Genomic DNA, 23178 nt, shown 5'->3' on the forward strand with positions numbered 1-23178 from the left:
CAATTGAACGAAACTGGAAAAAAATTTTACTGTAAAATTACGTCACTACGGGGGAATTTTGACGACTTTAAAACGTTTACGCGTTCGCCGCATATACGTGCTCGACATAATGCCCTGCGCACTCTTTGCAGCAACTTTCCAAGTGAAGCTGGTGAGAGGTTGGCAAAAGGGCGACAGTTTTTCGCGTATTTCTCGATATGCGATTCGGTTATGTGGATTTTGATCGTAAATTTCGTACTGAACAACACAGATCCGACAGTCGTTGATCAAAGATGTAACGCAGATCGCGTTTTTTACCCCGTTTTAATTAGAAATATATGATCGAGCATCGGAGTCGATCGATTCGTTGCGGTAATTGGTCGATTGCTTCACATCTTCGCATAACTGCACTACGGGCAATAATAATCTCACTCGAATTACCAATTTTATGATCTTATAATACAACCAAAGTTTGCAAAACAGGTCGAGTATAAACATATATTATCACCAAATCATCCTGCGATTCCTAATATATTCTCTGAGTGGTTAATGCCAGCCATGAGATTATGTAACTTCGGCATAAAAATTTCGTAGTGATGCAAAATCGATAATTTTTCTATTTCGAGAGGAGGGGGAGGAGCATCGTTCTTATAGAGCCGGTTACGACAGCACTGATCGCAAGTTGAATCAGAACACAGCTGCGTATTTCTTTAAACTTTGCGCTTTGAGGAAGTAGAAATTATGATTACAAAAAAAATTTTATCAATGCGTATATAGTCAAGATATGGGACAATGCCTCCGAAATACAATAACAGGGGTCGTAAAATTAATAGAAATGACGATGATCGATGTTTTTCCAACAGGAAAATTCACCGATAAATATAAACGCTTAATCGCATTCGAAGCTATTCCATCAGAAAAATTGAATAGCGATAATAATATTTTTCTCTGCGACTCAATTGACGTCCAAATCTGTAATGACCAAACCGCCATGATCATATTATTTTACCGTGATATCCAAGTTGGGTAATCGATACAGTTCAGCGTTCATTTCTGTTACAGATAACAATGTCCTAATTTTAATTTAGACAATGAAGAAAAACATTTCTCTGCGCAGTATAAGACCTAAATTTATATGCCTGTGCAAAAACTTCGTTATTTATGTTTCATCACCACCGTATTGGAGTCGCGAAAAGGAAAGATCGAGAAACAACGCGTTCGACATTTTTAGGTCAATTCAATTCACGAATAACACGCGCAGGAAATCAGTTTTTAGTTTACAAAATTCCGAAGGAAATTTTCTCTGTAATCATAATACATCAATTTCTTAATTCTGTTTCACGCCATAGTTGGCAGAACAGATATCGGCAATTGGAGAAGAAAATCGAAGCAAAACCATGCGATTCGAATGATAATTTCCTTCTAATTTCAACTGATTACAAGGCAGCAATGGAAAGCGTCGAACGAATACGGCGAACGTCTGTCTGTTTATTATTTTCAAAATTTTGCACCTCAACGAACTTTCGAGTTGTCGAAGACACGGGTGTCAAGAATTAGCGTGTAAATTGTTACATTTTGATATTCACAATTATATACACGCAATATGTGTATCCTGGCCGTACAACTTTTAGCATCCAGGTGTGTCGTCCTCGCGATTAAGTTTAACAGTGGAAGTACGGCTCGATTTATTTTCGCTTTTTTTTTTTTTTTACTTGATAAGAAAAAAAAAATTACCACCCGCCTTACGTAATTTCCTTACTTAAACCGCGCGCGGTTAAAATACGATTACCCAACAATTTGAAAAATTTTGTTTCCATTCTTTTATACCTATGTGCGTAGAGTTTTTGTCTGATATACTCGTCTAGTAACAAGTTTCGCAACTACTGTAGCCGTATAACTTGAATACGTGTAATGCGAGTTTAATGAATTGTGCAACAATGAACTTTTGTCTTAACCCACGTATTAACTTGACACTCGGTTAAACGGTTTGAAGAAAAAAAAATTGATGTACACTCGAGGTGAAATTCGTTTGGTAAAACTATCGCAGTGTCTAAAATATGTACAGTTAAGAACTTCTTCGGTGTATGTATATATACATATATATATATATAGGTAAATGTATAAAAAGTTTCCGAACGTCGACTGCCTGTTAATGCACACTGGGAGCGTAGCGACCGAGCATTTATTGGAGCTGAACATGCAGCCGTTACATTATTGGGTACAAATCGACGAACCGCTCTCACAAATGTCTTATGTTCCACGTTCCGACCGTCTAATGATTTTCACTCGTAGCGAATGCAAGTGCAACTGTTGCAAATTATCCGGCGTTATTTTTCTTTCCATTCGTTAGAGTACAATAAGCCGGCTGAAATCAGGAGCGTAGTTCGATTTCGTAGGGCCGCGCATGGAGCTGCAAAGTTGCGGCACACGAAGACGCGCTTACAACCTGGGGGTACGAGCTAAACATACTAATATTAAACTGACACTAAACTAGCGGTCGCATACGCATGATGGGGCATCATATGTTACGCATGTATATATAAATAAGAGAAATTATCGAAGGAGCCGGGCGGCAAGCCTACTTCTACTTAATTAAGCAGTCGACCATGGCCAGCCGTAAGGAACAAGCTGCGAATGGCAACAGAAAGTTTCTATCCAGCACATGGCCAACATACATACGTTATACAAAGATTTTATACATATATATATATATGTATATGTATGTATCCGCCTAGGTATATACACAACCTGCTGCAGCCATACGACTAATTATAATGTGCCAACAAACGCCGGATATTTTGATTTTTATTGTCTGCCTAAGGGAACGAACGTTCTTGATTCTACAATGAAATGAAAGTGAATAACCTCCGTATGGATGCGAAATTGGTGCGCGTGGTCCAGTTTTCGATGTCATTAAGGAATGGGTTGAGTTTTGAAAAAAAAAAAAGAGAATGAAAAAACACAACCGCAAAGGTTACATCCTCTCCGCGGTACGTTCGTCGAAAAAATTCACAACTCTCTGTTTATTTATCATGTATTATTTGTGCAAGCATAACTGACAGGGAGAAACCGCGCACGCGGTGCGGATTAAAATGTTTCGTCCACAGGCCTTTATCTCGATCAAATTGGTGCATGTATGCAGGATTATTCAATTCGGCGATGGGTTATTTAACGTAAGAATTATGCAAGGATATGAACAACTTGTTACAATTATTTAATACCTGCTCTGGAGGCCAACTGTATCATTTTTTATTTATTTTTTTTTTGTTCCTATATTATCAATTTCACTTTCTCAATGACACGTCGCCCGCAGGCTCCTTCCTACCGGTATTGTTTAAACGAATTTAAGATGAAATAAAACAGTGTTTTATATCTGCTGTCATGTCGTTGAAAAACAAACGTTTTGGAAACAGGTTCGCATTTCGAATTTTCTATACAACTTGTAACACTTCTAACTGTCGAGTTACTCGTCGATATTACAACGCTGCGGTTGAATAATTCTAAGACTTGCAAACTTACCATGGCTAAAACTTGGAGTAATCCTTTTTACGAGAAACCGAACGATGCATTTACAAAATCAAAAAATACATCTATGTACACCAGTGCGTTTATTCCGTTGGATATTATAATATAGCGTTTCTAAATGTCTGTACAATGTGTCCACTCGTATATATATATGTCGCACGTTTATATATATACGTATATATATGTATGTATATATCGAGAATACGTATAAAATTTGCACAAAACTTGTCAAACGGTGATCCACCACGTGGTCCGTACTCATACACTTGTTCTAGCACTGTCAGATGTTCAGGAAATACTGAAACTATCATTCTTAAATTTAGTATATACAGCAATATTATAGTAGATAACAATTAAGTGCCTTTCATTTTGACTATAGTATCAACGCTGTTATGCCTCCGGTCGGGCGCGCATACAGTCAGAGAGGCGCAACGCCGGCTTCGTATTCCTTCCACGCACACCTCGGTAACAACTAAATGAGACCGCAGGAGTGAAACGTGAATGTAGCACGCGGAAATCCACTACCTGTTCTTGCGCCGTTTATACGCGTTATAGGAGAAGGCACGGAGGTCGGTGCGATATCGTCGATATTGCAAAATTGTTTAATTAAAAGTGAAGAGTGACCGCGATAGTACGACAGAGTTGAAAAAGGGGCGTCGTCTGAGAGAAAGAAAAATTTTAACCATCGTCATCGTCGTCGTCGTTGTAATAAAAATTGTCCGTCACTATGTACATAATAACGAGAGCGCGAGCTGAAAATCGATACCGATTTCCTGTTCTGCAGTCGCAATAGAGAAAGTTTTTTCCTTCTTACTTCTTTTGGTCTTGTATTATGTACAGCTGTACGTAGACGGTTGAATTTTAGTTGAAAAAGAGAGGAAAAAAAAAAAAAGAAAAAGAGAACGAAACGTTTCCCGGATTGTACTTGTACCATGTCCTACGGCATATATCGGTGCAGCAAAGAAACACCCGATGTTGCTGCTCGGCATTCCAGCCTCACTCAACCAGATACCATTATCGCTGTACAGCTGCAGGATACAGATCTTTTGTATCCAACGAACTTGAATAACTATTTCTCGATGTTTGCAAGAACAAAAAAAGAAAGGAATTTGGTTGAAACAACTGGAGTTGGAGAAAAACTTTGAGAATCTGAAAGTTCTCGTATCGGTGTGTAAGAGGGATTGACGAGGTCGACGATTTAAACAATTATATTTATTTTAAGCAAATCATAGCTTTACGTTCAGCGTAAACGGAAACATAGAGCTGCCAACGAAATTCATTTCCTCACTGATTGAGTACTGAGAATTTATAAATATTTTTACTTCTCGAGAAGACTCAAAACATCTCAAGTCCGGGATATTTCTCGCTCTATCCCAAGTCTATTAAAAATAGAACTCTATTTGAGATTCGTCGAATAATGTTTAGGCATCGAAGATTTTTCAGCGATCACTTCTAATTCGGTTTTTTCAAACATACCTACGAGACAATAAGCCGCTCTGATCGCGCGATACGAATTTTTAGGTACTTCTTTTTTTTTCTTGCGTCAAGTATCTTATTTTCTTACTGCCGAGACCGCCGATCATACCATTTTACGAGTGGGTTGAGATAGATGCATCATTGATTACGCTTGACGAAAATTTGTAATCGAATGTTCGTTTGTTAATAATTTTCGCAATCCTTTTGAATAATTGAGCATCGTCATTGTCTGGCACAAACCGAGATGTACTTGGACAAACATTTAGTGAAACCGCATTTAATTCGAATGAATAACGTATTTTGATTGAAGGAAAAACTTATTGCTAGTCACAACGTTGATTATTCATAATTATATCATTGAGAAAAATGAAAGCCTCAATCGCTTGTGTAACGTGAAATGAGGAAACTATCTCCACGCGAAAAAGACGTAATAAATCATGCCAAAATTAAACCCCGACGTTGTTAGTCAGAGAGAATATTTCTCAAGTGATCTGTTCCGATGTGAATGAAATCCTTGCGGACGGTATTTCAGACCCGTTCAATAAATTACTTTCTATAAAATAGAACTCACAGGAGTAGACCGAAACGCACAAAGTGCAACATCGACTGGTATTATACGAGCGAAAATTCAAATCAAAGCATGCGAATCGGAGAGTTAGAAAATTAGTTAATCATCATAGATTGCTTGAGTGGGATCTGCTTTGTTAGTTGGATCAGAGTACCACTCCATAATAAATACTGTTGTATCTACCTAAAGAAAGTCTAATTCTTCCCTCAGGCATCGATCTTTCGATTTACACTCGCATCACGCACACCTGCCTATTTATTACAACAATCCCTATTTTCTTACAACAGAAGCAGCTTGTACGATAAATGACGATAAAAAAGCTGGCAAAGGGAAAAATACTGTTCGGGGACAGCCTGGTGAAATGTTGGTGACATTTTAACGTCGAACAGGACGTGCGGAGTTATAGTAATTACGAATATGTTACATGTATTTAGCTGTATCGACGGTGCTTTCTCGCTGGTAACCGATGCAGGTTTTTTTCCGTAATGCGTACATTAACATAGATTATAATATACACATTATACGTACCGATGGATATTCGTCAAGGCTGCACGCGTATCCGTTCACCGTATTGCTTATAATCCATGGAGCCAAAAAGTATGCATGCGAAACACTCGGTTAGTTGTATATTGTCGTTAATTTAGGCCGCTAATTTCCGAAAGTACCAGAAACGGCGATGATTTTTTACTGGAAATTCACCACTCGAAGTGATTCGACGTTGAAAAAAACGGCATGGATTGCGGTTCAATATTATTATACCGTCACCAATGAGTCGCAGCATTTTGATTTACGGAGCCGCTTTACCACTTTCCTTTAAATTGCAACTTGCATATTGTCTATAAGTAGTATCATACCGAAAGTCTGCGCCTAGCAATATTCTTTCCTCTTCCGGCTACGCAATACAACTGTTTAAACTATCAATTTGCCATTGTTTACGCCATCTATTGTCAGCCCGTTGTATAGATAATGCGAAATACCACCGGCCGCATCTCATCGGCACCGTCAAAGGTGAAACCTTAACTGCAGTGTCATTAGGATTTCAAATCTCAATTTCACAAGTATTGCTTTTAGCATAATACGAAAGTATGCGAGCTTATGCAGTTCCACGTCATAGGCTCTTTTCCTTAGACGTTAATTCGCGAAATATTATCTATTTCAAAGTATAACGCATACTGGCTTGTGATTTATATCTAGTATGCAGGAAAATATGAATCACGCGAACGATTCACCGTTCGAAGGATCCGGTTTCAATAACCCTACATACCAGATTAAATATGCATCCATAGAGTAGAAAAATCGGTGTGTATTCAAAAAAAGGTATCAGGCATCAGTTTGTTATAATAATTTATTTTAAGACATTATTTTAATATATATGAAATCGTTCGAATATTATATTATTGATCAGGTAAATTACAGATTGAATGATAATGCATACAGGCTAAAGACATATTAGCGCCACCCGTGACACGTGTGATCGTCATCATCTCAAAGCTACGAAACATTATATTTTAATTATTATATAATATACGAATTCGTAGGATATAATTGAAGTATGGAAGTACGATAATACTTTGTATTATAATACCAACATTACAGTCGGTAAATATCTGGCAAATGATTTTTTATGGATTCAATAACTTGACGCGTGTGTGGTGTGTTTACGTGTGTGGATGGATGAATTGTTTTGTTTTTTGTTTTTTTTTTTTTTTTTAAATTTTTTTTATCTCTTTCATCCAGCAATGAAAATTTCTTACTTCGGGAACGGTTTACATTAAACGCGGTTTTACATGATGACACACTTTCCTTTCTCGGCCCATGGATTGTTCTTTTTGTCAGGTGCGTGTATCAGAGGATCGTTTTTCTCGTTCTCCTCGACGTACTCACGCATCCTGAAACAATAAATGGCTTCATTAGCTTCCACATCCTCGTACACATTACTGCCACGCATAATGATGATAGAAATTGATTAAAAAATACTCTCGCAATACGTTGCAGTGTGCAACGAACTAGTTAATTGATATAATTAACCGTTAGTCGAGGCAGACCAGGCTCATTCATCGCCTGCTCGTTAAATCATCCACTAATTTCAGTCATGGAGACTATCAACGCGTCACACGCCACGTGAAATTGATATGAAATTATAATGTCGGGTATGGTGTAAGTTACCAGAGGTCGGGGTTCATTATTTAGTGATGCCTGAGTCGTGTCATATCTAAATACAGTGTGGACATGATTGTTGCATTGATCGTTAATAATTCCAGGGTGTTAAATACACCCCTGTTACAGTGCCGAGACCCGACGTTTTTCGCTCGTAACCTCCGCGGCTGAAATTTTACCCTGTGGCGTCGGATATCACTTCATCGGACAATTTGGCGAAGAACGTTTTCCTATTTTTCAACCACCGTCGTGCTCGGAGAGTTAATATTACACGGAGGCTGGATAGAACCCGTAATTCGTCATCGATCAAACCCGAGAGTGCGAAATTTATCGCAAGAGCGATGAACCAGTGAAAATTACAATTACGATGTCAATCATTTACATTTACGGCTTACAACGCGAGCAGCCTCTGCAGTATTTCGGACGGAATGTTCGCACTCCCACACACATACATACATGTATGCATAGACATGTAACGTATATATCGTAGGCACGATACGCGTGTGTGGATATCATACGTATACACGTAGCCTTGTAACTCGTAGAATTTACTCATATATTACGAGCTGCTACCGAGCTGCTGCAATTTACGGGTCATGATATAGTACATTGTCCTTGTAAAACTTGTCTTGCTCACAGTCCTTTCACACCCGACGGCCGCAACGCGTTTGCCAAGCTCTCGTTTCCACGTTATATACGATATTACACGTATATATGTATATACGTAGATACTGTACGTAGGTATATATTGTCGAGATTATGTAGTTCAACGTGACTAGAAAATATTTCGAGCCATGAAACGCGAGAGGTTGGCTTCACGGCGAAGTCCGTATTTCAGCCGGGGAGTTTGCGGATAGTGCAAGAGGAGGCCGTTTGAAACAACCAGAGTTAAAGATCCCTGAATACGATATGAATTCTCTCGCTTGCCGATTCTCCTCTTGGGCAGAAATACCGCAACCCTTATACGTGCTGGAAACATCGACGACGGGTATTCTTCCGTGAAATATGGTCGAGTCGAGTCGAGTCGTCGTGAGTCAGGTGAAAGATATTCACGATTTCAATTTTATTAAAATACGTTAGTTCGCGGTGTAAGTGCAGCGCGACTGCAACCGATTACCTGCGGCGTGCTTTCTGTATTTAATGAGATACACTGTGCAATAAACGTATCGATACTGCGGCATGCGGCATTGAACATGCAAACTATTTACCAATCGACCTTACGTATGTATAGTAATCTCGTGCGAACTAACGTCGCGTTTTAACGATCGGCGTTATCCAAATGTCTTGTTCGGGAAAAAAATTTCATGGAAATCGAGCTTTCGTAGGTAAGTAATGTCGTTGGCAAAGAGATGCGCGTTGAATACGTTTCCTGAAAGTTTAATCCTTCACCTGAACCGTCAAGTCTAATTAAAGATAAAAACAATTTTCGTACGGGAAGTCGGTTGAAAAATAACGATTGAACGATAGATTGTATCTGACAGAAATTATCTCTCAACTCACGCGTATATATATATATATATATATATATATATATATAGAGCAATGAACTGACGTCATCGGGATCAAGTGAAAAGTCAAAGATTAGGAAGTATAACACAAGTTGAATAGTTATTGCTGCAGTGGCTAGTTATGAATATAAGCGAATTACTTCTAAATTACTGAAAACAGTTAGTCATCATTTCAATTAAAACTTCGTATTCCAGTAATCATCAATTCCAGATAATTATCAGAAGAGTATATTCTAAAATAAATTTTACCTCGGGATGCACTGATTGCGAGAAGCGAAAATCACGAGTGAACTTCGTTCGCTGGTCAGTTGATCGAGAATATTTTTATTTTGTAAAAATTCGATTTCTTATATTACAAATTACAGTCCGTACGCAGAGGAATAAATTTTCCATTACAGGAAATCCGCTTAGGTACTCAAAATATCGAACGCTTCGTCCGCTGCAGGCAATATGCGGAAACGCTGCGGAGTTTGACACATAAGGTTTTATTCTATGATTTTTAAAAAGAAAAAGTACAAGGAAAGTAACCGAGCCTGCAGACTAGAATGTTGGGTATCATATTTTTGCTCACCAAATCGTTATATTCGCCAAATTACGTCACGGATTTAATTATGAAACGAGTTAATTTTTGAAAATTGTTTATTTCGTATTACACCATTGCGCGCTGTTACGAGATACGAAGATACATTAGCCGGAGCTCCGAGAGCTTGCAAGATTCTCGAGAATATACACACTCTGAATACGGATGTTTAAAAAAATCTGAAAAAACTTCACGCGGACCGCACTGCGTATACTCGACCGACTCTCTGCAGAACCGACGCAAAAACCAAACTCAAGCACACAAAGGCATCACTTGGAGCATATGTATTTTATAATCATGTAAGCAATAAAGTTCCTGTAATAAGTCGTTAATGAAATCCAGAGTCTTGTTATCGATGAGTTTATTACACGTTAAACAGCAGCGTGGAAAAAAACGAATCACGGATATTAGAGAGATTGACGAATTGAGACTGATAAATTTTTATCCAAAGGGTTCCAACGGCACTATCTGTTCGGCACTTCACACTTCAAGGTGGAAAAGAACTTAATAATATTTGTTTAGCAGGCACTAAATTGTGGCGGACAGCTGATTTCAACACGTAAACTATACATATATATTATCTTCTCTATTATGCTTATTACAGAGATTTTTTGAACGAATGCTTATAAAGCTACCCGATTAACCGTTCGAGATAAATTTCACTGCCGCATACATGTTTGACATTTAATGTTAAAAACTGTCGGCGATAATCACCGTGTGAATAAAAAATAACCATGCAGGCACTTCAATATCGTAGGAGAAAAAAAAATATATTTATCGATCGTCGAGTGGCATGATTTCTTTTGGCTCGTTCCGAAGATCAACCGCGGCAGATATTCAGAGGTATTAATTCCTCGCTTTTCTATTTATAATATGAAATTTCCTTTCCACCGGATGGTATTCCTCTTCGGCACTTAGGCTAGCGACGTATATAAATACATATGTACACACACATATACGTATGTATATATATATATACATGCATGTATATATATTCATACATATGTATATGTACATGTAAATACATACATACGGAGGATAAAAAGAATGAGAAACTTACGCTGCGATACTCTTTGATAAAGGCCACCGTTCCATTGTCGCTTGATATTTCATGTTTTCAATCTGTTTCTTCAGTGCGTCTTTATCCATAGTAGCTAGTATACTGGGATCCATGGTAACAACCGCACCCCCGTAGGCAGCAAATCCAACCAGCGCGTGCGCCTCGCTCAAAATCAATATTCTCAATATCACCTACGCACGAGCTGAGGAAAAATTTGTAAAAACCAAAATTAACGATTATACTGCAATTAGCACATGTTAAAAGCTACGGGTTAATCCTCAGCGTCCAGCTGCACTGGCTTATGCCGTAATTGCGGATAATTTAGTTTTTCAAATCGCATACGCACAGTTATAATTTCGAGTTACGCAGTTTGTCGATGTGTATTCGGATTTTCATTCGGTGCATCTGGATAGTGTAATTAGGGTGTTAAATTGATATTCTGATTTCGGTTTTGGAAGTCATGAGTACGTATGTAAATTCGTTACAAGAACGTTCGGAGATAACAAAAATATGTTTGTAGCATCTGATGGATTATAACTCATCATACATGCTTGTTGTTTATACAGTTAATGGATTTTATATTTTTAGAACTAAACGTCGGAAAAATATATTATCATTCAACAAGTATCTACCACCAATTATATGATCCCGATATCGATAATATACCAATTGATCGATCGATTAAAACATTTCTCGTTTTTGATGATTAACAGGAAGATCATTAGTTGTTTATAAAAATAATTCGTCAAGTATTTATGAATATTTTTGTCGCAGCTAGGTATCGATAGAATTACGTAGAATAAGGGAAAGAGAAAATGGCGATCAGACGGACTATGGAATATTTTTCTACAGAATGCTTTAGAATATAATATTGGTGCTCGATACCAAGAAATGATGTTCAACGATGCTTAAGATCGCCGAATAAAATGCCTTGGAAATAGTGTGACAGTAGGAACGATTACCGTTATTCTCTGAATCCATGACGTTAACAATAATAAAGACTTCCCCTAGGCGTTTTTACATTTTCGATCAAACTGATAATGTTCTTATAATTCCGAATGTGATTTCCATGCACTTGGACTAATAGATCTCGAGTACGATTAGAAAGAGGAGCACCGATAATACGCCGACGCGTTGTGACGCCGACAATGATCAAAATCGGTGAATCAGACTGCGGAGAGAAATCGTCGGATAATTTTTTTTTTTCAACCGTGAATTGAAACAGTTGCAGCTTCTCTTTAGATCACCCTTCTTATACGATTATCAATCGAGTTTGTGTATTTTTAAACTTTGACGAATAGATGTGTACAGTGTCAAAGTTTCAACGCGTTACGAAATACGCAAAAGGTGTTCTAAAATAAAAGCATGGGCCGTGAAGAGATATTGAAATTTTTCGTTTACGTAAAATCGTCTCCCATCATTCATTTCAGCGGTGCACTTCTGCTATTAGGATTCTGAATTTTATCGGATTAGCATTTACTGCGCCGTGCTCGGTTTTACTAGCGAATTGGCAAATCGATGAAAATGTCACGGGTATCCGTATATATTATGTATACGGGCTTGATATAGTACTGTTCTCAAATATTATATCTCTGTATAACACACGTGTATACACGTATTTATATGTCCGATACTGCGGTGGAATCATGTGCGACTAGTATAGCTAATTTCGCCAGACCTAAACTTTCACGCACATGTCAAAACGCTCGGGGGCAGTTGTGAACAGCTGAGTTATGTAAGAATACAAAGAAGTGTTGTTCATTTTATACGTCATTGATCTGAGTGTGCTAACACGACATATGTAATTGTCCGATATAGCCGCGGTAGGAAATAAAATAAGAAGCCCGCGGTCTTGCATTCAACAATTTTCCGAAACGATTTATGGTCCAGCGAATTTAGGACAGAGGTTCGGATGATTTGCATCCATCTCCTTTTAACAACGGATTTGGAATGTAAATTCACCGAGGATCGCGTCCTGGGAAACGGGAACTTTGAAAATGAAAATCAGTTTTCATTTGTACGTCGTCTGATAAAGATCTGCAATTCTGGATTCAACCGGAACGCCCTGAAAAGATTCTAGAACGAAATGGCAATTCGGACGACGCTCACGCTTGGTCATAATTTACTGCGATTCGAAATTTTGCAAAATTTGGTGATTCGTGCACATCCCTGTTTTTCAATAGAGCCAATGACCCATCGCCGGAAGCCTCGTTTCCAGAATTAACTAGCATTTAAATATGTCGAAAGTAAGATAATTCAATATTGACATTTAGTTTCAAAAATCTTCTCTTGCCGTATAATTGGCACTCACGCTTCGATTTCGGGCTTGTTCGCGAATTTCTGATTATTGATAAATTCTGCAGCAAAAGTAGAACGTCAATAGTTGAAGAGACTTCAGCCCATTTCAAAAAGACCGTTATTTCCGTCGAACAATTCGTACTAGGCGAGTACATAACGATCGTGTATTTTTCTCTGGCACGTTTGAATTGTGTTCGTCGTGATAAATCGTATAAACAAGAAGAGTAAACAATTCGTTTTTGCCTGCATGTGATACGTAACGCGTATCAGAGAGAACGTCGGAAATTGCAGCGGTAAAACTTGCTGAACCGAGATGGGACTGAATACCGTTTGTACACGTGTATTTACTCACCTGTGAAAAATCGTTATTTATCTACTGACACTTATTCAAAACTATCGAAGCACGCTGTCTTCTTTTTTTCCGTACGTTATCCGGTCGCACGTTAAGGAATGAAAGACATACGCGGCTCTAACGAGCAGTAAAAACTAAGTTCTCTTCAAAGAACAAATACAGCAGAAGAATCAAGATGTCCAAGTACTGAAAAAAGTGGATTCTTAACGTAAACTCTACGGTACTTGATGAACTTGCAATCCCGACTATTATAGTAGTTACCTTCTCAAGTATGGAAGAAGTTCTGACCGAGTACCGCTCTTAGCGTGCTTCTTTCAGATCGATAAATTGTAAGCCGTACAAGTTTATGCAATCCAATATTATAGTCGGTCGGTCGGAGGTAAATGTGGGAATTCAATTACCGTGCCAAGTAAACATAATGGTAAGCATTTTCTCGGTAAAAGCTCTCAGTAACGTAGAAAATGCAAGCCGCGGCAGCGCTACGTCACATTACGGCACAACGGTAAAAGATTGGAAATGTCTGCGAGACGAAGTGCGATCGAGCGTAAGTATCAGCCAAAGGCGAAGAATCAAACCTTCTGAAATTTCGCGATATTTTCAAGAGATGATTTCGACCACGTTATCGGTACTCGCCGAATTAGCGAAAGCACACATCCGCCAAAGCAGTGCAAACTATACGTACAACAATGCCGGATTCAAACGCTCTGCGCACAAAGCACAGCTTATTAGATTCGCGAAATTATCAGAGAGCAATCTTCAAAGGCTTTCAAAACTTTGTATAATTACTCAGCCCCCTCGTCATTCAGTCCCGAGTTATTAAATTTTTTCAGATCTTCTTGGTAAAACTGCGACTTGCCTCCGCCATGGCTTCGTCTATCTCGTAACTCTGATCAGGCGATTAGAGTATTAATCGCATTGTTTATAACCGTCTATTTTAGCATCAAAGAGAGACGCCTTGTACTATTTTTGTCGTTACACCGTGGACTATAATTCGACAATTTTCTAGCCCGAACAATGGCGACTATCTTTCTTCGTCACCTTTTGTATCTCATTTTAGAGACTTGTGAGACTCGTGACTTTATCAAGGTCTAGGGCAAAGATCAAATTATTGGAGCAGCGTCAACTGTTTCGAGAAATTGAAAAGTATCTTCATTCCATTAAACATATAGACAAACATCGCCGTGCTTTCAATTCCTGATTGAATACTTATTTCAGGTTGTCGGTTAGAGTCCATTAGTTCCGTTCATGGAGAGCTTAGGAAAGACTCAGGGTACTGAAGTTGTTATCTTGATATTACTTGCCTACCACCTAAGCCCTTGTTCTGAAAACTTTGACCAGTGCAGGATACAGACTAATTTTCGATACTAGTCGGTACTCGTTATATCATCTTAGGCCTATTTATATGCATACGTGGTAATAGGATAAAGTGAATTTTTATTGGGTAGAGTTATATGTTTAGCGCCATGCTGATGAAACGAAGAAAAAAATGCAGTGATTCTTTACGGTCAATTATTTATTTTCTCCTGTTTGGTGCTTTCGTTATTTTCGTCTATAATTGTTAGTCTTTTTTTATTTTTTATTTTTTTGAAAATTGATAATTGATGCGTATATATGTATATGTACGTGACGATGTATATTCGTTTTGACAAATGGATGACAAAAATTTATGCGCATTCAAAACTTATTTTATATTACCGTGTAATCAGCAGACGAAACTATACTTATATTGTAGAAGTGTATCAGTGTCTTATCATTAATTATCTAGTATATTTATACGTGCTGCTGTCATTTCCCATTTTTTTTTTTTTTTGCTTTTCTTTTTCTTTTTTTTCCTTTCTTCTAAATCTTCTTTTTCCTTCATCAAACACCAAGTACAGCAGACAAAATTAAGAAAATTAAAATAAAGACGGTATCGTTTACAAAATCGTTTCCATTCTTTGTCGCGTAACTTGTTTCTTCAATTCGTTTCCGACTTGGCATTATTTCTGTATACAAATGACGTCCATGTACCGACAAAAGCAGTTGTGACACCATCGATGTAATTAATCTTTTCACTTGCGTTTCTATCATATAATTTCACACGAAAGCTTAATCACATGGGAGAGCCAATTAGGTATTTTATACATTGCTTGATATATCAATATATTAATCACAAAATCGACGATATAACTTCATGCCAATATTACCAGTTCATTTGTGACACCGTATTGTTACAACCAGCTATCAAGTGTTTTTAGTGATTGAGTATAACAATCGAACGAAAGTTCTTTGTATCCCCGCGGTTGCGATCTGTTTCACATTTAACTACATATTTGTGTCTTTCCGTGCATTCTCACGTCTCCAATGAACCACTTGTTTACGGAAATGCCGGGCTCTCGTTTCCCTGCGGCTGATACTACCGCGTGGTTCCGATGATTCAGCTTCAAGTTTCCTGTACTCAAAGCCTGCTCCTTGACAAGTATTCGCTTACACGCTTCTGCAACAGTAATAATCATAAATTAATCCCTCGGATGATATCCGCCGATACATATCAAGGAGTGTTAAAAACCGACTGTTACGACGCTTTTGAGAGTTGTCCGTTATCTTATATTTAAACTATCTCGAGTGGGTGAAAGCACTTCGCACTTGTTCGCGTACAATAATTGCGTTGACCTTGCCGCTGATATTCGTGGGTTGCAGATTGCAGACACGCCATCGGGCTGGCAAAAAGAAAAGATGCATAAGGAGAACTCAATAACATAATATGACATACGACCTTCGAGGCTGCGGTGTCTAGGCGATACCAAATAGTTTTTATGCAAGTGACCATCGAAAAAGTGATTTATTAATAGTTAATCAACAAAGGATCTGAGTCGACTGGATCAGTTACTGAAAAGATATAATAGGAGCAGAGCACAAAATAAAAAGGATCCTGGTTCTTGTTGCACATACCGTCACGACTTACCTGTTACAAAAAAAAAAGAACTTATACACAACTCTCAGGACCTGGTATGGAATTCGCGATGATAATCTCCTTCATGAGGTTTCGGTCAGCCTTGAAGCTGATGGGTTCCCACGACTTTGTGGAAAACGGGTTCAACTGTAAGGTAAAGAAATGAGAATGGACGAAAGCTCGGTAGGTCATGAATTTTGTGAGTAAAAATCCGTCAAATTTTTTTACACTCACGGTATAACCGTTGGTCTGGAGACTCTGTTTGTGAATATCACACGGTGAAAACAATTTGTCCGGACGTACGGGTAAAAAAAGTTGTGGTTCACGGTTCAGTTTCCCTTGTTCTAAAATCGAATGAATAGAAATTGTTTGAACCGTGTTAAACTGGCGTCTGAATATTGATCAACGGTTAACTAAAATCGTATTGTTTCAATGAATTGAAATTCTCCAAGGCCGAAGGTGCGTTTCTTTCATATTACACATTGCGATACTTTCTACATCGACAACGGACAAAATTTACCTTGCGGAGATTGTATAATATCTGGTTGAATGTTGAGAGCATAGTCGGTGACCTGCTTGAGCGTGTACTCGACGAAATACGTGTCGCCGTTTGTGATATCAAACATGGAATTATTCTTGGAATCCGGAGGTGTGATTATAGGCTGTTTCATGTACGGCTCGATGTGGACCGGGGATGTGGCCCCACGCCGTCGGTACATCATTAATATTACAGAAAGTGTTGCAATTCCGAGGGCCATTAAACATCCAGTCAACAGCAAAATGAGCGCAATGACGTTAATGCCGCTGTCTGAAGTAAGAATATTACTATCGTCATTATCATTATTTAAATGGATCCAAGCGCCCTCTAGGCTCCTTTTCGCATACGTTATGAAAACACGCGCGATGAAAACACCTTTCCCAAACGGCTAAGGCTTAACAAATTTCACCTGCCTTGTTCAATCCCAAACCGATTCATGTGCAATAATACCTGCGTGCTTTTCGGAATCCCGAAGCGTAATGTCGTCGAGAAGACAGATTTCGCTTCGTCCTTTCGCATTCACTGCGTACATGACAAGGTAAAACTGAGTGGCGGGAAGAAGATCCGCGACGTTTATCCTAAATATAGGAACATCCGGGGTCACGCTTGATATGTTCACACGCAGATGATCGGAGAGGACTTCGTATGCTTCCAGTCTGAATTCCTGGCGCAAACCTCCGTCGTATCCCGGTACACAGTCGACCTCGAGTATTTCAGAACTTCTGTTCAGCGACGCTTTGACCGTGCAATTATTCAAGGGTCCGGGTTTTACTGAAAAATCACGAATACTCGTGAATCTTTTCGCGTTCCGTGGCCCTCGAAATACCTGTAATTCGATATTGCAGCTGCACTCACCGGCTGGAATAACTTGATAAACGCATGGCGATTCCTGTTTGCCAATTGCATTTTTACCCCAGCAAGTTAGAGCCCCGTAATCACGTTCGGATATCGGAGTGTACATCAACTCGCTCGTAGTTCCGTTATCTCCGTCAAACGTCACGGGAGCAACGTCCAAATTTTCCCCACTATTATTAAACTCCCAGGTGAAATCAATCTCGGCGGGATCCGCAATTACCTGGCAACGTACTTTCACGGATTCTTCAAGAGACGCACCAATGATAGTGACCTCTTTCGCTTTGCAAACCGGGGCAACTGAAATGTAAATATTTTTACTGTAACACCGTGTTTCACCTTCGTATTCTCAACGCAATTATCACGGAATTCCTATTAGCCTGTAGCAATTTCGCAAGCTGTTGTTTTACCGATGTACGCAGGTACTGCAAGTAACTTTATCCATTTTTGCAAACTAAATAGATACTTGGTTGCAGAGCTCGTCTGATCAAGTGTCAATTGGAGCCTTACGATGAGTAACGAGCTTGCTCGAATAGGAACCGCAACCAAGATACATTTCACTGTTTTGGCAATTATGCAAATTCAAGCCACGGGTGAATCCAAGTCATGCTGAAGATTAGGAAAAAGATATCGCCTTCCAAAGAAGGCACCGTGTGTTCAGCTGGCATTGGAATTACGTGACACGTGACTTGAAAGTGAAGCAAAAACTGAACATGGTCTGTAATTTGTCGCAGCGGAATTGCGCCAGTTTCCTGCAACACCTTTTCCGCGCGGCGAAACGCACCTTCAAGTTACATCGAACTTACATTGGATTCTGAGTAACACACTGGGACTAGTCGTTTCTCCACGTTCGTTAGTCGCAACGCAGGTATAGTTTCCGGCATTATCCCTGCCAATGCTCTGAAGAACCAGACTTTTCGTACTCATTATAACTCCGGCTGAGAAATTTTGGAGCAGCATTAATCCCTGAAAATGACAACGGACATGACTTGTACCTCCAGACATTATCAAACAAATCGGGCAGATTTATATTATGCCTCGTTTCGACGCGATATTTTCATAATTTACCATATGATATTTTCCTTACTCGCGTATCAATAACATTTTCTTTACCGCAAATAGATTCGGGAAACAAGTTAATTGTGTACTAACGTTGTGCTGCCATGTAATTTTGCTCAGCTCAGGATTCGCCCGAACTTGACATTCAAAATAGACGTCATCGCCTTCTTTTATATTCTCCGCATTCAGCGTACTTCCAAGTTGTAGAAACACTCTAGGCGCGACTGAAATAAGTTTCTGAATCACGTCTGGGTTGCAGAAATTTCTTAATACGTCTTAATACGATACTATCGAAACGGTCACTTAGCGTGACTCATTTATAGTACGAGAATTCAATTCCATTCCCATTAAGCGATGTACTCACATACGACATTCAGCTGAAACGTGTCTTCCAAGAAAGCACCCGGCAAGACTGGATTCTCTCCTCGACATTTGAGCGTTTTCCCATCATCCTCGGGAGAAGGTGTGAACGTCACAGTGTTCAGAACGACGGTGGCATTACCGATCTCTCGGAACTGAAAGTGATAAGTATAAATATTCGGTAAAACTATCCTGCCGTGCAAAACCATGACCGAAAGTGCAAAATGGGGGATAAAACTTTGCTTGCACATCGGATGCACACCTTTCCTTTTCGGAACCCCACGGTTCCGTCGAACCAAGCGATCTGAGCCCGAGGATGCGAGCCAACAACTTCACAAGTTAGGGAGTACTCGCTTTCCGCCTCCAAAACATCGGGCTTGGATACTATCTTCACCGATAACGGTTTCACTGTAATCATATTACGGATACATAGAGCAAAGTCGATTCGAAGGATGTGTTTTTTATACTCACAATAAACGTCCAAGAGGACAGTCGTTTCCAGCGGTGGTATCAGCTCGGTATTAGAGGCTCTGCACTTGTACGTTGTGTTCAGATGCTCTCTCCGCAATTTAGGCACCGTTAACTTGCTAACGATAATATTTAGGCCGGTTTCCTCCAACTGACCGCCACCTTCAACCCCATTGACGTACCACGTGATGTTCGGTGCCGGTTTTCCTGTTTTAGAGCAAAGTTAAACTTCTCCAACAGCATGTACGGTTAACCTTTGTTTATCTTTTACTCTTACTGTGTATCTGTTCTATTGCACCATGTGTCGACGATATGCAATATTTCTGTAATAACTGTTCAAACGGCTAAACCGTGAAAGTTGTATCGAAAGGAATTGTTTTTGAAAGACTTGTGCAAGCGCCAACCGTTGTTACAGGCTCTCCTAAATTGCCCTTCGAATACACCGATATAGGCATAATACGAAATGTGCAGTTTGGCGAGGAAGTTGCCTCTTGGACATGACTTAATTTCCATATATTGAACACGTTTATACGTGGTATTATATATGTATATGTATATATGTGTATTCACCTCCGCGAACCTCACAGGATAGACCAAATTCAAGGCCTACTTGAAAAGGTCCAACGATGTGATCCACCTTGACGCCAGATCCATCGTAAATCAGGAGCTGATGAGGCGGCACTGAGGTGTGAAGATAATTTGAATACGATAGTTCAATAAGATAATTTATGGATGTTTAATCCGTCGTGTAATGTTTGAGGCAAAATGGATACGTAAGGTATTCATTACGTTATACCGATTCGATACAGAGAATGGAATCCTTCGATTAAGAGTTTAATACTCACCTATTACCGTTAGATTAACTTGAAAATTTCTAGTCGGTGAATTTCTGAAATCCACCCTACATCTGTATATCCCTTCGTCGTCCAGCTGAACGGCTTCGAGCAAGAGTTTGGCTGGCTTCGAGAATGTGACGAAGCGTGCTCGCGGCCCGAAAGCATTACCATCCGACCAATAAAGCGCCGTACTAAAACCCCTACCTCGAACATCGTACCTGGTAACAGTAATTACTTACCGATTTTTAACCGTTCCGGGTAAGTCGAACCGTGATCGTAAAAAATGTATGCAGGGGTGAGAAATCGCCCTTCATCTCGATTCATGCCACTGAATAATAACGAAGAAAAAGTGTCATGCTGTACCTGTAAATGGGCTTTACTGAGGAGTCACGAAACCACAGCACCATGTACACACGATCTTCTCGAGTGGATGGTTCAATGTCACAAGGTAATTCCGCGGTTCGACCAAGCACCGCTGTTACTTCTAACGTTGAAACTGAAAGTTTTATACAGCGTTAAACAAAGAAGTTTCGATGCTCCACTCCTCGAGTGCGACTATCAAATTGTCGGGCACGTTTTTTACTCAATGACAGTGCTCGTGCGATATGCGATCACGCGAGCTCTTGTTTCCCATGTTATTTTAGCAGTTTCGCGGTATGATAATGTATACTTACAATTAACGAACATATTTGCATACGGATACGCACATGCGTGGGTGAATGTACCATCTGTCTAGGTATGTATGTAAATCGTGTACCTGGATCGTCGTCCGTATCCCAATTACCAGTAGCGTTCGCATGGCCGATAATTGTGAGCAAATAACCACCGATAATTAGGTTGACTACTGTCACCAGCAATACTCCAACTGCCATTCCAAACTTTGATATGCTTTCTGCAGGTCCCGAACATCCATCCACCTGCACTTGCACAACCTCGAGCACAAGCACCACGGTATCAACAGATTTGGTACTGCCTACTTGTTGTTTACCGGCGGAATTACTGTTTTCGAATCATCATTCCAAATTTCCCATCTTCATCCCGTGCCGAATCATTTTCGGATTTTCTTTTTTTTTGTTTTATATATATATAAAAGAATTTGTCGTTTCCTGATTTTTATTTGCAAAAATTCACAGTATACGCAGGATTTAATTTTAGGCATCCATGACGGTAAATTTATAATAGAAAATAATTACGCGACCCGAATTCATTATCGCGTCAAGACTTTATTGTGTGTGTTGCATCAGGTGTGTATATTTGTGGTATTAAAATTGACAATGCATACTTCGATAATATTGTATTACGCGCGCGTATTACGTTTACAAAATTTTTTCCAAGTGGTGGAGAAAAAAAACTAAACCGAGAGATATGTAGATCATGTGCATTTGCGTATGAGCTTGTTTTTCGTTAATTAAAATTATTCTAAATTTCGTTGAACCGATGTATATTTTTACTTCAAATAATCAAACGAACATACGACTACCTGCTTATGAAATATCGTAGTAAATTGATTCACAACACATTGTTTTATACCGTAAATAAAATCCATTTCATTACTATCCAGTCTGAAATAGATTATACGATTGATATTTGTCATTTGAATTTAGGCATGATATTTTCATCGAGAATTATATAATTATTATACGTAAACTAGTGATGCTGTATGTTCACGGGACAAAAATACATTTCACGAAACTTTTCTCGTATACATATTAATATTCACGAATAGATACGCCACCTTGGTTTCGCTTGCGGGTCATAACGCGTATCACTTTGCACGAACGGGTAAAATATTTTCGTCTCGATCTCTAAAAATTTAATCGTCGTCGTAGTACGGAAGTAGATTATTATTAAAACCAATTTACGCGTATTAAGTATCAGCACCCGGCTTGTGGGTTTAGGTAATTTTTCAACCGGCGGCAGTGCGTTTTGCAAGGATTACACGAAAGTTGTACCAGCGTGCATAGCGTATTAATAGCAACTTGTGAGTAAGGACTAGATAGTGACGGTACAGCTCGATGTGAAAGGTCCACCCTCAAAAGTGCCAAAGAGTCGTATCAGTCGGGGTTCGGGCTGAAATCGTTCGTGAAATATTATTACTCCCGGGGAAATCACATTTTTATATTCACTATCAGGGATGAAATTGTGTAAACAGTTGATTCGAGATTCGGGAATCAAGACGCCGAACGAACCACCACCATCCCTCACTACACAAGTAATAACACATTCGGGCGTTTCCGTAAAGCGATCGTTAGATGACTACGCTCGGAGTTCCAGCGCGACGACGCAACTCATTTTCTGGTACAGGAAGGAAGGGTGGAAAAGAGGGAAAGAGGGTTGCCCGGATAGGGGCAGAAAGAGAGGGGGGCGGGGGGGGGGCAGGGGGGGGGAGGGAGAGAAAGATGCGGGCGAGGTGGGAAACGCCGAGAGAAAAAGGATCAAGAATCATTTTCATTGTCTCGTATCTGCTTATCCCGCACGTCGATCGAGTCAAAATTCATATCACACACATGACATGCGGTCTGAAAATCGTTTTCGGAAATCTTCTTGAACTCATAATCCTCATAATTCGTCAATTCCCCTACCACCCACACACACACACCTGTAATATCTGATGTAAATTATTACCAGGT

At 39.4% G+C, this 23178-nt stretch overlaps 3 protein-coding genes across 5 annotated transcripts in view; all 3 read right to left on the reverse strand.

The window, feature by feature from the left end:
- Positions 1 to 3948, reverse strand: part of LOC107218243 (probable chitinase 10) — a 14312-nt gene extending 10364 nt beyond the window's left edge. The window contains exon 1 of the mRNA XM_015656064.2: positions 3499 to 3948. Coding sequence (XP_015511550.1) covers positions 3499 to 3501 — 3 coding nt within the window. The 5' untranslated portion in view covers positions 3502 to 3948. The remainder of the gene's footprint in view (positions 1 to 3498) is intronic.
- A 3262-nt stretch (positions 3949 to 7210) lies between these two features.
- LOC107218238 (guanine nucleotide-binding protein subunit gamma-e) lies at positions 7211 to 13758 on the reverse strand. Its single transcript, XM_015656057.2, has 3 exons — positions 13504 to 13758; positions 10854 to 11055; positions 7211 to 7437 (listed from the first exon to the last, which is right to left on the reverse strand). The coding sequence occupies exons 2-3, from the start codon at positions 10964 to 10966 to the stop codon at positions 7332 to 7334; spliced, it is 219 nt and encodes a 72-aa protein (XP_015511543.1). The 5' UTR covers positions 10967 to 11055; positions 13504 to 13758; the 3' UTR covers positions 7211 to 7331.
- Positions 13759 to 15246: 1488 nt separating this feature from the next.
- On the reverse strand, positions 15247 to 22802 carry LOC107218253 (protein turtle homolog A). 3 transcript variants are annotated; one of them, XM_046732710.1, is made up of 15 exons: positions 21306 to 22801; positions 20912 to 21044; positions 20558 to 20766; positions 20283 to 20393; positions 19716 to 19919; positions 19507 to 19652; positions 19249 to 19399; positions 18978 to 19108; positions 18632 to 18791; positions 17829 to 18125; positions 17424 to 17744; positions 16956 to 17243; positions 16670 to 16779; positions 16435 to 16582; positions 15842 to 15979 (listed from the first exon to the last, which is right to left on the reverse strand). In XM_046732710.1, exons 1-14 carry the CDS (start codon positions 21418 to 21420, stop codon positions 16469 to 16471), a joined length of 2490 nt encoding a protein of 829 aa, XP_046588666.1. In that variant the 5' UTR covers positions 21421 to 22801; the 3' UTR covers positions 15842 to 15979; positions 16435 to 16468. The 3 variants fall into 3 exon arrangements, with proteins under 3 accessions (XP_046588667.1, XP_046588666.1, XP_015511562.2); XM_015656076.2 differs by having other exon boundaries at positions 15844 to 15979; positions 16448 to 16582; positions 21306 to 22800; XM_046732711.1 differs by lacking the exons at positions 16435 to 16582; positions 16670 to 16779 and having other exon boundaries at positions 15247 to 15979; positions 21306 to 22802.
- Positions 22803 to 23178: the final 376 nt, after the last annotated feature.

The sequence above is a fragment of the Neodiprion lecontei genome, chromosome 2 (genome assembly GCF_021901455.1).
Source record: "Neodiprion lecontei isolate iyNeoLeco1 chromosome 2, iyNeoLeco1.1, whole genome shotgun sequence".
Classification (NCBI taxonomy): domain Eukaryota; kingdom Metazoa; phylum Arthropoda; class Insecta; order Hymenoptera; family Diprionidae; genus Neodiprion; species Neodiprion lecontei.

Coding starts and splice junctions, on each gene's coding strand:
- LOC107218238 (XM_015656057.2), bottom strand. CDS start 10,966: ATGGATCCCAGTATACTAGCTACTATGGATAAAGACGCACTGAAGAAA. Junction 7,438..10,853: donor TTATCAAAGAGTATCGCAGC/GTAAGTTTCTCA, acceptor TTATTGTTTCAG/GATGCGTGAGTACGTCGAGG.
- LOC107218253 (XM_046732710.1), bottom strand. CDS start 21,420: ATGGCAGTTGGAGTATTGCTGGTGACAGTAGTCAACCTAATTATCGGT. Junction 21,045..21,305: donor GGATACGGACGACGATCCAG/GTACACGATTTA, acceptor TAAAACTTTCAG/TTTCAACGTTAGAAGTAACA. Junction 18,792..18,977: donor AAATTACATGGCAGCACAAC/GTTAGTACACAA, acceptor TGTCATTTTCAG/GGATTAATGCTGCTCCAAAA.